The sequence below is a fragment of the Neolamprologus brichardi genome, chromosome 11 (genome assembly GCF_056152115.1).
Source record: "Neolamprologus brichardi isolate AB-2024 chromosome 11, ASM5615211v1, whole genome shotgun sequence".
Taxonomy (NCBI): Eukaryota; Metazoa; Chordata; class Actinopteri; order Cichliformes; family Cichlidae; genus Neolamprologus; species Neolamprologus brichardi.
This window is the reverse complement of record NC_142114.1, coordinates 26,677,051-26,689,845: the sequence shown is the minus strand read 5'-3', so window position 1 is coordinate 26,689,845 and position 12,795 is coordinate 26,677,051. Positions and strand designations below refer to the sequence as shown.

Here is a 12,795-nt window from a genome sequence, read left to right as displayed (position 1 = left end):
CCAGGGAGGAAAATCTATGTGACTCCTGTGTCAGATCTGTCTTTCCCACAATGTCAGCATGTTGTTGTTCAGTAGGTTTCTTTCCTCTGACAGTCCAAATGCAGAGAGATAGAAGCCTAAACAGCCTGCGGGTATGACTCTGAAAGTAAGTGTCTTTTTGCGTTAACCCTCTGATGCACTGACGTGCTCTCCACTGCCTTCAACCAATCACACCCCGAGACTGACTTCAGTTTACCCTCACCGTAAATATTACGAATATGCGGATAAATAGAAGGAATAAATGCGTCAAAGTTTGGAGCTGCTGGGCTGCAGCAAGCTAATTTGTATTCATAGAAAGTTCACTGTTCAAATAGACTTTGCTTCTGTTAATTTGTCAAACTTTCTGGCCAGGAGAGGTTGAAGCCGTCATGTTTTTCAAAGTGTTCTCCACCTGTGCAGGGCTGAGACTCCCACTCCTGGTCAGGACAGAGCTGCAGGTTTTCAGGCTCCTGGGCCAGCACGGCTCGTGAGCGGACCTGAACCGAGGCGAAGTCGACGCCGGCCTCTTTGGCGCAGATGTTGACGCACGAGCTCCAGTCTGACCACTCCATCAGGTAGCATTCACCTGCAGCAAAGAACAGACGACACGTGTCGCTTTCCTGTGACTGCTTCGCTTTAAAAGGAATTCACCTTAGACTCCATTTAATTAACAGATTATTAAAACAAGCAATGATTCATCAGAAATAAAAAGAATTCCCACTTCCCTTAAAAAACAATTAACTTGTACTGCTTGTGTTTTTATTCTCTGATGTACATTTCTGGCACATTTTAGAGTTAGAAAACTACCTAAACACACAGAGTAATATCATCATTACATCATTCTTCATCTGTGAAAATAAATTCAGATTAACAGATCCATCCATTCGCTTCCGCTTATCCTTTTCAGGGTCGCTGGAGCCTATCCCAGCTGTCATAGGGCGAGAGGCGGGGTACACCCTGGACAGGTCGCCAGTCTGTCGCAGGGCCAACACACAGGGACAGACAACCATTCGCACTCACATTCACTCACACATTCACACCTAGTGGCAATTTGGATTATCCAATTAACCTATCCCCACAAGCTGCATGTCTTTGCACGGTGGGAGGAAGCCGGAGTACCCGGAGGGAACCCACACAAACACGGGGAGAACATGCAAACTCCACACAGAAAGACCCCGGCCTGATGGTGGAATTGAACTCAGGACCTTCTTGCTGTGCAGCAACAGTGCTAACCACCGTGCCACCGTGCTGCGATTAACAGATAAAAATCTGAATTACAAGGTTACATTTATTTACTGCTGACCAGTCAAGTGGTAATTTGCATCCATGGCATTTTAGGCTATGTAAGATAAGATAAGATAATCTTTATTAGTCCCACACGTGGGAAATTTGTTTTGTCACAGCAAGAAGTGGACAGTGCAAAAGTTATGAAGCAAAAATTAGAATACAATAAGAATAAATACAGTACACAACTGTACAGAATAGAATGAAATACTATATACAGTAGAATAAAATAGAATAAAATATACAATAGAATGCAAATGCTATATACAACTGAGTAAAAATACAACGATGCCAGAAAAGATTATTGCACATTAGTGTTATTGCACATTTGTGGATGTGTGTGTTTGATCAGTTAAAGTCTTTGTTCTGGAGTCTGACAGCAGTGGGGAGGAAAGACCTACGAAATCTCTCCGTCCCACACCGTGGGTGCCGCAGTCTCCCACTGAAGGAGCTGCTCAGTGCTGTCAGAGCCTCCTGCATGGGGTGGGAGATGTAATAAATAAAGTGAAGACTCTGGAGAACGACCTGGGGCTACCTTTCCCATCTCAGTGTCTAACCAAATGTAAATGATGTCACAGTCTATGACATCATTCGTTTTGGCAAGAAGTGTTTTTTTTTTTGTGCTTTTATGATAAATTGAACTTTTCGCGACCACAAGAGGCGCCCCCTGCTGGTAATTAAAGGTAATTCTGGTTTAAGGGCCTCACTGGATCTCATCATCATCTTTGATCTGGAAACCATCCCCATCCCTTATGCACAGTCCAAAAAATTAAACCAGTGCAGAGAAACTACTTCCATCTGGCAGCTCATCTCTGTTATGTGGATTTTTTTTAAGTAACTGCCAAATGACCTGTGCAGTATTGCAAGTTATGACCTTGAGCCAAATCTCGAATTGTTTTTTTTCCTGTAAGGCCACGTGCAGGGTCACATCCTCAGGCAGATGGCCCTTTTTGTATATTTTGAGTGAAGAGACTAAAAGGTTACCGTGTTTTTGCTATCTGGGCCCTCGACCTGCCTCAGGCTGAGGCGGACAGGATCAGTAATATCTCAAACTTCAGCTCCAGACTTCACTCCTCACTCCAGTGTTTTGTCTTTCATTAAATGTTTACTATTACTTTAGTTTTTATCTTAACTCTCTTATTGAACCACAACTTATTTTGACTGTAAACGCTATAGAAAAATATCTGCATTGCAGCTTAAGTGTGCGTGTCTGCAGCAGAAATCTGATCCTTCTCTCTGGCAGCACGGAAGCGACGCTTTAGCTATTTATCTCTGGATGATCTGGGTGAGATGTGTGCTGCTAGGATGCATATAGAATATGTATATATATATTTAAATATATCATATGGCAGTCAAGATGCTTTGAAGAGTTTAGTGAGAAGGAAGGCGCGAGTTTGAGATGCAGGGTGGCTTGGTTTTGATCATAGTTGACAACTGCAGCTTATCAAACAGTGGGGGTGAAACAGAACGTGGGTCAAAGGTTGCAGTGCACGAAAGTGTGTGTATTTGTGACTGTGGAGATGCAACCTGCTTAGATTCCCATGCCAGTCTGGGTCTTGCACAAGCAAGTCCTTGAATTTCCTCCCAAATCACACTACAGTACCTCCCTGAACAGAAAACAGGCTGTGCTTTTGATTGCTGTTTGATACTTCAGTGCTCCTGCAGTTTGGCAAAAGAGGCTGGACTGACTTGTTATCTAGGGCACCGTTTCTCAGTGTTTTCCATCTCAGGGACCAGCAGCCATCTGATGAGTGCTTTTTCCCCCTCCCCAAATGGAAAAAAAAATCCCACTAGCGAGAAACACACACCACACTTAGAGTATAAAATTAATTCAAACGGAGATACTTTAAAATTAGTCATGGGTTGAAACAAGGGCTGCATGTTTCTTCCACTGTATTGTAGAGATATTGAATGATGAATGATCAACGACGAGCCAAAATAGACACACAGCACTTTGGAAATGAACTCCACGTTTGTATTTTGTCTCTTGGCAGACATGAGGAACAATAATCCCCCCTTCAGGGACTGCTGACACTGAAAATAACAGATTTATGTTTAAGCTGCACCATGTGAGAATACACTCCTGTTATCTGGCTCAATCGTAAATTGGGGCTTCGGTTTCTCATCTCTTCTTATTGAAATGTTGTAGATTTGCCCTATTTAGCCAAAAGAAATGCTCCTGTTCACTTCTGCGTGCAGCGCGATATGAAGACTGCAGCTTCACAAAATGAAGAGCACTGCTGTGGACGTGGGAGGGACAGCAAACTGTTGAACCTGCAGACCTGATGGACAGATGGAGTCCAGCAGCTGCTGGGCAGAGCACACCTGTCTGCTTTGCTCCACGTTGCAAAGCTACATCAAACCCAGCATCTGACAAGCCTCCATCACCAATCCTCAAAACAACTGATCAGACTCAAGCTTTTGAAGTGATAATCCCATCTGTGAGATTTTTTTTTCTTACAGTGAGGGGTGACATCTTTGGCCCTAAGCTGACATTCTGCTGTTTTTGTGCTGCGGTGCCGAGACATCAGCTGTCAGTCAGAGAGTGGTCAACAGGCTCCTGTGAAGGCTTTTCTCCTCAGAGGTCAAAAATATCCAGCAACAGGCGCTTTATATAGAACGGTTTTATTGCTTGAAAAATATGTTTCAGCTCGTAACCCTCACAAAAATATTACAAAAAACTATTTAAAAGGTAGAAAACTATAAGAAACCCGCCCCCTTTTTTAATTTTATTGGTATACAGATATTTTTTTAACTGTAATGACAGACATAACTGTTTGAAGATGTAGAGGCAGATTTGGTTACATCTCAATCCTCATGTTCAAATTAGAAACAATAACCATGTGACTAGACAGGATTAGCATTTCATCTGAGTTGGTGTTTTTTTTTCCTTTTGTGCCTCCTCATCTCCTCCGTCCTCCTGCCCTGACCTGGAAATCTATCTCGGTCTCAGTGAGAAGACTGAGGAGACAGGGGGGCTCGCCGGAGGAGCTATAACCAGGTGTTTTTTTTCTTTTGTTGCTGTGCTTTCACCTGTGACGCATGAAACAGAAGTGCCACAAAACTGAAATGTGCAAATCACGTCAAGGAGAGTTCGGTATAATCAAACTTTCTAACCTTCACTTCTTTGTGTAAATGTAATAAATAGTAGCACTAAATTTAGGTTTTCGTGACATTGCTATGCTGGTGTGGCTGCTGACATTGTAAATTACAGCAGAAGCACAAAAGGCAGCGAAGCAGCCAGCTCACACATTACATTTACTCGCCGTTGCTTTAAAATGCAAAGCGAGAAACGGAGGACGTACAAATAGGTATACTCGAAATATTACACTTTTATTTATGGTGCAATAAATAAGCACAGCTTGTGCCCTGCAGTGCGTGAGCTGTTGATTCCCCCCCCTATTGTTTTCAACCCAGCACCTTCGCTTTGTTGTTGTGGTTTTGTCTGCATTTTTCTAGTTTCTGTAGTAGAAAAAAATACCTCTTCAGACTTTTATTTACTTCCTGCACCTTGGAAGTAAGTAAAGTTTTGCCAGAAACTATTTGTCTGTTGTCTTACACTTTGTTTTGATGACTCCTTTTGTAGACAAATGGTTACTGCTGCTTATGTTAAATACCCACTTCTATTTACTTCCAGGAAAAGCGCTTCTAGTGCAGCAGGAAAGGACCCACCACTGGTGAGGCCTGGGATACCCAATCTTGGCTTTTAAAACAACACTCTGCAGAAGTGTTTATGTGCTGTATACACCCTAAAGCTGTGTTCTCAGACTGCTCGCAAGGCTATTAGGCGGCCCATGTGTTTAGAATTTATCAGTTTATTTCCATACTGCAAAAATTAGATCACATATTTGGATTTTTTTCTAACAGATAACATATTTGGGACAAAGTTTTGTTTCCTAACATAGCAAAATGTGTACGAGACTGGATTTATTGCTGATTAATAATGTAACCGTTAACACCAACACACCTAAATGTTAATAAAGGTTGATCTCTATTAAGAAACATGGGCAACTTTTCCCTTTTATGGATACTTTATTGTGACAAGTGTGTCACAACAGCAAAGCTCCTAGTTTATGGGTATTTAAGCCCAAGTGATAAAATTCTTTAAACATGCAGAGCGGTGTATACGTTATAAAGGAGAGGGAAGGGAAAGCAAGCTACTCGACTTCAAAATACCCAGTGTGTCTTTTCTGTGCTCTATCAGAACAACTTTGCCACTGGACCTAATTTAAATCAAATTTAAACAAAGTGATTTTAAATTAACCGGTACTGTACACATACAGTAGTCAAAGGAGCTTGCAAAGAAAAGCGTCTGGACTTCTTTAAGTTGCTTGAAGACGTTACATCTCTCATCCGAGAAGCTTCATCAGTTCTAAGGTCAAATGGTGGAGATCCCAGATATAAACCTAGTGGGAGTTTCCCCCCACAGAGGGACAAAAGGACCCCCTGATGATCCTCTAATCGCCTGAGCCAAGGTGTGAAAGCGGGTGTGGGTCCCAATCAGCCAGGGTTTCGGGTGAGCTCATTGTGAAACCTGGCCCTACCTTCCATCCATCCATCCATCTTCATCCGCTTTATCCGGGGCCGGGTCGCGGGGGCAGCAGCCTAAGCAAAGAGGCCCAGACCTCCCTCTCCCCAGCCACCTCCTCCAGCTCATCCGGGGGAACACCAAGGCGTTCCTAGGCCAGCCGAGAGATATAATCTCTCCAGCGTGTCCTGGGTCTGCCCCGGGGCCTCCTCCCGGTGGGACATGCCTGGAACACCTCACCCAGGAGGCGCCCAGGGGGCATCCTTACCAGATGCCCAAACCACCTCAGCTGGCTCCTTTCGATGTGGAGAAGCAGCGGCTCTACTCTGAGCCCCTCCCGGATGGCCGAACTTCTCACCCTATCTCTAAGGGAGATGCCAGCCACCCTTCGGAGGAAGCTCATTTCCGCCGCTTGTATCCGCGATCTCGTCCTTTCGGTCACTACCCACAGCTCGTGGCCATAGGTGAGGGTAGGGACGTAGATCGACCGGTAAATTGAGAGCTTCGCTTTTACACTCAGCTCCCTCTTCACCACGACGGACCGGTGCAGCGTCTGCATTACTGCAGCTGCAGCCCCAATCCGTCTGTCGATCTCCGGCTCCCTTCTCCCATCACTCGCGAACAAGACCCCGAGATACTTGAACTCCTCCACTTGGGGCAGGACCTCATCCCCGACCCGGAGTGGGCACTCCACCCTTTTCCGGCTGAGAACCATGGCCTCAGATTTGGAGGTGCTGATCCTCATTCCCGCTGCTTCACACTCGGCTGCGTACCGCTCCAGTGCGAGCTGGAGGCCCTCACCCGATGAAGCCAACAGAACCACATCATCCGCAAAAATCAGAGATGAGATCCTGAGGCCACCAAAGCGAAAGCCCTCCGCCACTTGGCTGCGCCTAGAAATCCTGTCCATAAAAATTATGAACAGAACCGGTGACAAAGGGCAGCCCTGGCGGAGCCCATCACCCACCGGGAACGAGTCCGACTTATTGCCGGCAATGCGAACCAAGCTCTTGCAACGGTTGTATAGGGATCGAATGGCCCGTAGCAATGGGCCAGACACCCCATACTCCCGCAACACCTCCCACAGGACACCCCGAGGGACACGGTCGAATGCCTTCTCCAAGTCCACAAAACACATGTAGACTGGTTGGGCAAACTCCCATGCACCCTCAAGTATCCTCGAGAGGATGAAGAGCTGGTCCAGTGTTCCGCGACCAGGACGAAAACCGCATTGTTCCTCCTGCATCAGAGGTTCGACTAGCGGACGAACTCTCCTTTCCAGCACCCTGGCATAGACTTTCCCGGGGAGGCTGAGGAGTGTGATCCCCCTGTAGTTGGAACACACCCTCCGGTCCCCCTTCTTAAAGATGGGGACCACCACCCCGGTCTGCCAATCCACGGGTACTGCCCCTGATCTCCACGCAACATTGCAGAGGCGTGTCAGCCAGGACAGCCCTACAACGTCCAGAGCCTTCAGGAACTCGGGGCGGACCTCATCAACACCAGGGGCTCTGCCACCAAGGAGTTGTTTAACTGCCTCAGTGACCTCGCCCCCAGAAATTGGCGGGTCATTCCCCTCATCCCCAGACTCTGCTTCCTCCTTGGAAGACGCGTCAGTGGGATTAAGGAGGTCCTCGAAGTATTCCTTCCACCGCCTGACAATTTTCTCAGTCGACGTCAGCAGCGCTCCGCCAGCACTATACACAGTGCAGGTAGAGCACCGCTTTCCCCTCCTGAGACGCCTGACGGTTTGCCAGAACCTCTTCGAGGCAGTCCGAAAGTCTTTTTCCATGGCCTCTCCGAACTCCTCCCACACCCGAGTTTTTGCTTCAGCCACTGCCCGAGCCGCATTCCGCTTGGCCTGTCGATACCTGTCGGCTGCCTCCGGAGTCCCACAGGCTAACCAAGCCCGATAGGACTCCTTCTTCAGCCTGGTGGCTCCCTTCACCTCTGGTGTCCACCATTTGGTTCGGGGATTACCACCACGGCAGGCACCAACCACCTTGCGGCCGCAGCTCAATGCAGCAGCTTCGGCAATGGAGGCGCTGAACATGGTCCATTCGGACTCAATGTCCCCCGCCTCCCTCGGAATGCTGTTGAAGCTCTGCCGGAGGTGTGCGTTGAAGATCTCGCGGACTGGGGCCTCTGCTAGTCGTTCCCAGCACACCCTCACTACGCGTTTAGGTGCACCAGGTCTGTCCAGCGTCCTCCCCCGCCACCTGATCCAACTCACCACCAGGTGGTGATCAGTTGACAGCTCAGCCCCTCTCTTTACCCGAGTGTCCAGAACATATGGTCGCAGGTCTGGTGATACGATTACAAAATCGATCATCGACCTACGGCCTAGAGCGTCCTGGTGCCACGTGCACTTATGGACACTCTTATGTTCGAACAAGGTGTTCGTTATGGCCAAACTGTGATTAGCACAGAAGTCCAATAACAAAGCACCACTCGGGTTCAGATCAGGGAGGCCGTTCCTCCCAATCACGCCCCTCCAGGTCTCGCTGTCGTTACCCACGTGAGCATTGAAGTCTCCCAGCAGGACAACAGAGTCTCCAGGTGGAGCACCTTCCAGCACCCCCCCCAGGGACTCTAAGAAGGCTGGGTACTCCGAACTGCCACTCGGCGCATAAGCGCAGATGACAGTCAGGACCCGTTCCCCGACCCTAAGGCGCAGGGAACAAACCCTCTCGTCCACCGGGAAAAACCCCAACGTACCGGCAGCAAGCCGAGGGGATATTAGAATACCCACCCCAGCCCGCCGCCTCTCACCAGGGGCAACTCCAGACTGAGACAGAGTCCAGCCCCTCTCCAGGAGACTGGTTCCAGAGCCCAAGCCGTGCGTAGAGGTGAGCCCGACTATATCTAGCCGGTACCTCTCAACCTCACGCACTAACTCAGGCTCCTTCTCCACCAGAGAGGTGACATTCCATGTCCCTATTGCCAGTCTTGGCAGCCGGGGGTCAGTCCGCCAGGGCCTCCGCTCCTGGCCGCCACCCGGCACACAATGCACCCGACCCCTATGGCGCCTCCTGCGGGTGGTGGGCCTGCGGGAGGATGGGCCCATGTCTCCTCTTCGGGCTGTGCCCGGCCGGGCACAGCCCTACCTTATCATGTGAATTCCTGAGGTCAGATGGCCCAGGATGTGAGTGGGCGTTAAGGCGTCTGGGAAGGGATCTCAAAACTGGATTATAGATGGCAGAGAGTTGGTGTCGTAAACCACCGCCTCTGTTCAAAGATGGTCGCTCACAGTGGACATAGATGGCTTCTTTCACTCCTCTTTCAAACCATCTGTCCTCTCTGTCCAAAATGTGAACATTGGCATCCTCGAAAGAGTGACCTTTATCCTTAAGATGCAGATGGACAGCTGAGTCTTGTCCTGTGGAGGTGGCTCCCACTAGGTTTAAATCTGGGACTCTCCACCATTTGACCTTAGAACTGAAGAAGCTTCTCGGATGAGAGGTGAAACGTCTTCAAGTAACTTAAAGAAGTCCAGACGCTTTTCTTTGCAAGCTCCTTTGACTACGATGACCTGGATGACTGAGAACCTTCACAGACATACGCATACAGTAAGCATAAACAAAATTCTCCCTCAGTTTTTGATTGCTGCTAAGCTCCACGACTTCTGCAGATATTTCATTTTAAAAGCCATCCAAGAGAGGAAATGGCAGACCGTGCCCTTTCAACAGCTGGGAAACATTTATGAGAACATCTGTCCAAAAAGTACTAAAGTTCATTGACAGTCACAGTGAACAAAAAAGGGCAAAATGCATCAGACTATAAATACTTAATCAGTGTTTTATGATATAAATAAAAGTGTCAGCGTGATAGGGCATGGCTCTATTGTTACAAGGAAACCTTTAAAAGCTGAGCTCTACATTAGCAGCAACAATCATCAACCATTTATTAAAATGATCAAATCAACAGGAAAATATACTAAATATACATTCACTGGCCACTTTGTTAGGTACACCTGTTCAACTGCTCATTAACACAAATGTTTAATCTACTAGTCACATGGCAGAAGCTCAGTGCATTTGGGCTTGAAGATGTGGCTAAGATGACCTGCTGAAGTTAAAACTGAACATCACTTTGGTGTATCTGAGAAACTGTTGATCTGCTGGGGTATTGCTGCACAACCACTGGAAAATGGTCTGAAAAAGAAACTAACTAGCAAGCTTCAGTTCTCTGGGTGTGAATGGCTTGTTCACATCAGGGGTAAAGACCAGACTAAACACACAGAAGGGCAACAGTAACTCAAACACTTGTCAAAACCAGGGTATGAAGAAGAACATCTCTGAACAAACAACACGGCGAAGCTTGAAGCAGGTCAGCTACAGCAGCAGAGAGTTGTTGTTAACCATGTCCATCCCTTTATGAAGGATTATGTGCAGTGTTATAAAGGGCGCTGTACTCTGCAGCAACTGTGTGATGCTTGCTGAATATATGTCATAAAGAATTAAGGCAGCTCTGAAGGCAAAAAGGAGCAGAACCCAGGTCTCACAAGGTGTACCCAATGAAGTGGCCGGTAAGTGTATATTCCCAGTTCCTTCTTCAGCTAAAGGAAATAAAGCATTATAACTATAAAAAAAACATTGTTTTGTCACTTTAATTAGAAAAACACCACAGAAAAATCAATTTTAATGACTATGCGATGGATTGTGACTTTAAAGCTGGGTGGGCTGAGTCTTTTTTTTTTTTTAAAGGTGGTTAAATCACACCTGACTGCTGGACTCTGCACTAACCAGACAGGAATAAAACATTCAAGGTCCTATGGTAATTATACAAAACCTTGCATCTGTGTGTAGTTTAACATTTCACAGGTTTTGCTTTGTACGGCCGTATATCACATAAATCACAACAGATGTCCAGCACAGCATAAAGACTGTGCAGAGACCTAATCAGTCACCGAAATTAAACAAGTCATCCTGTGCAGGTCGACTGTGGGCTGACACTGCCAGATTTGTGGGGTTGTTACTCGCTGGGGCTACCCATGCTGAAAATGCATGTGCACATGGCACACTAACGAGCGTAGTGTGCAAGCATCCTCCAAAGCTTCAGAGCCTCGGTCTTATTTTTGGTACACTTGGTCTCGCTCTGCTTGATAACTATTATGTTAGGTATGGCTGTCGCAATATCACATTTTCATTACATAATTATCGTGGCCAAAAACATTTAACAATGACTATAAATACTGTTAAATCTTTGTCACACTATCAGTCTAAATAAAGGCTTAACTCTCTTCCTATGCGGTGGTTACAACTTGCATATGAAGTGATAATAAACACCAATACAACAGAGTGAACATACTTTAATTCACTATTACCAATAAAACCAGCACAGACAAATGCCACTGAATGAATGCACACCTAAAACAAAGCACAAACTGCAGTGACTTAAACAGACCATCCACAGACTGAGTCAAAGCGCACATAGTAGTGCATTTTAACCAAAGACTGTATAGAAAAGATGGAACCACTGATTTTTCTGCCCAAATGTTAACAATTTGGCCTCTGCATTGTTGGTGTTTTGGAGTCAAAAGTAACCATATTTGCATGAGGTGATGTTTTAAGTTATCAGCTGACAAGGAAGCAAGCTTGGTGACCTGCATCCAAAAAAATGTGTGTGTGTGTATGACACAGAGACAGCAATCCCTGCTCATTAGCACTACGTAACAACCTTAAAAGTACTTTAATGTCACCCGTCAACTTCCCTTCTTTGACGGGATGTACACACAGAATTCATTTTGTGTTGCACCAATCAACCACTGCTGCTTGTTTAAGTGTTTGCCTATAAATCAAAGAGGTGACAGCCCTAACTTTAACTTTTAGGAGGGAGAGTTATAAAAATAATCCCCCCACATAGTTATAGGAAGGCTACAGAGGCCAAAAAACAATTCTTTTGTCAGGCTCTAAATATACTTTTATACACTGTAAAAGTGGACAGTTATACAGTATTTACACTCCTGGTGTAAATACTAGAAAGAAAGATGACCCTTGTAAATAGGAAAGTGAGTCTAACTATGGCCGTCCTGGCATCAATCAATCAATCTTTATTTATAAAGCACTTTTCATACAGAAATGTAGCACAAAGTGCTTTACATGGTTAAAAGCAGCCCACCCCGCCCTCCAACTCACTCCCCACACTCTCATTAACATAAACGATCATGGATACATACATACCCCCCCCCCCCACACACACACACACACACTTAAAGAGTAAAATTGGGCTGGGCACACATGAGCCAGGTGAGGAAACACTATCACAGGGAGTCGTCTGCACTGGGAGCCGGTCACAGACCGCAGCATCCAGGCTGGGCACACAGCAGGAGGGAGGCAAAGAAGCCCCCCAGCCAGGCTGAGAAGACCCACAGAACCCCAGCAGCCACGGTCGATCACAGCCCCGGTGCAGAGAGCCCCCTCCGAGGAAACACTGGAGATACCCAATAAGGATATATACAGGATAAAAAGATAAAATAAATAAGAATGGGATACAATATAAATATAAATCGAGTAAGAAGATAAAAAATGAATAAGAATAAAATCAATAAATATTAGGTAAAACCTAAATTAATAATATAAATAGAATAACAGGATGGAATAAATAAGCATAAAATAAATAAACGTTAGGTAAAAGCTAAATTAAAAAGGTGGGTCTTGAGCCTGTTCTTAAAAACATGTACGTTCTCTGCGGCCCTGAGCTCGTCGGGCAGGCTGTTCCACAGACGAGGACCATACCACTGAAACGCTGCCTCTCCGAGAGTATGTGTCCTGACTTTAGGAACAATCAAAAGGCCAGTACCAGAGGACCTCAGGGTCCGCGAGGGTTCATATGGTAAAAGAAAATCTGAGCGATAAGAAGGCGGGAGATCGTTAAGACATTTAAAAACCAACAAAAGAACTTTAAAATCGATCCTGAAACACACGGGGAGCCAATGCAGCGATTCTAAAACCGGTGTAATGTGG

At 46.2% G+C, this 12,795-nt stretch overlaps 1 protein-coding gene across 1 annotated transcript in view; it reads right to left on the bottom strand.

Annotated features, from left to right (window-relative positions):
* The window catches only part of thsd7ab (thrombospondin, type I, domain containing 7Ab), a 214,462-nt gene that overhangs the window by 18,774 nt on the left and 182,893 nt on the right, over window positions 1–12,795 (bottom strand). The window contains exon 26 of the mRNA XM_087848450.1: window positions 431–604. Within this exon, the coding sequence (XP_087704576.1) occupies window positions 431–604 (174 nt within the window). The remainder of the gene's footprint in view (window positions 1–430; window positions 605–12,795) is intronic.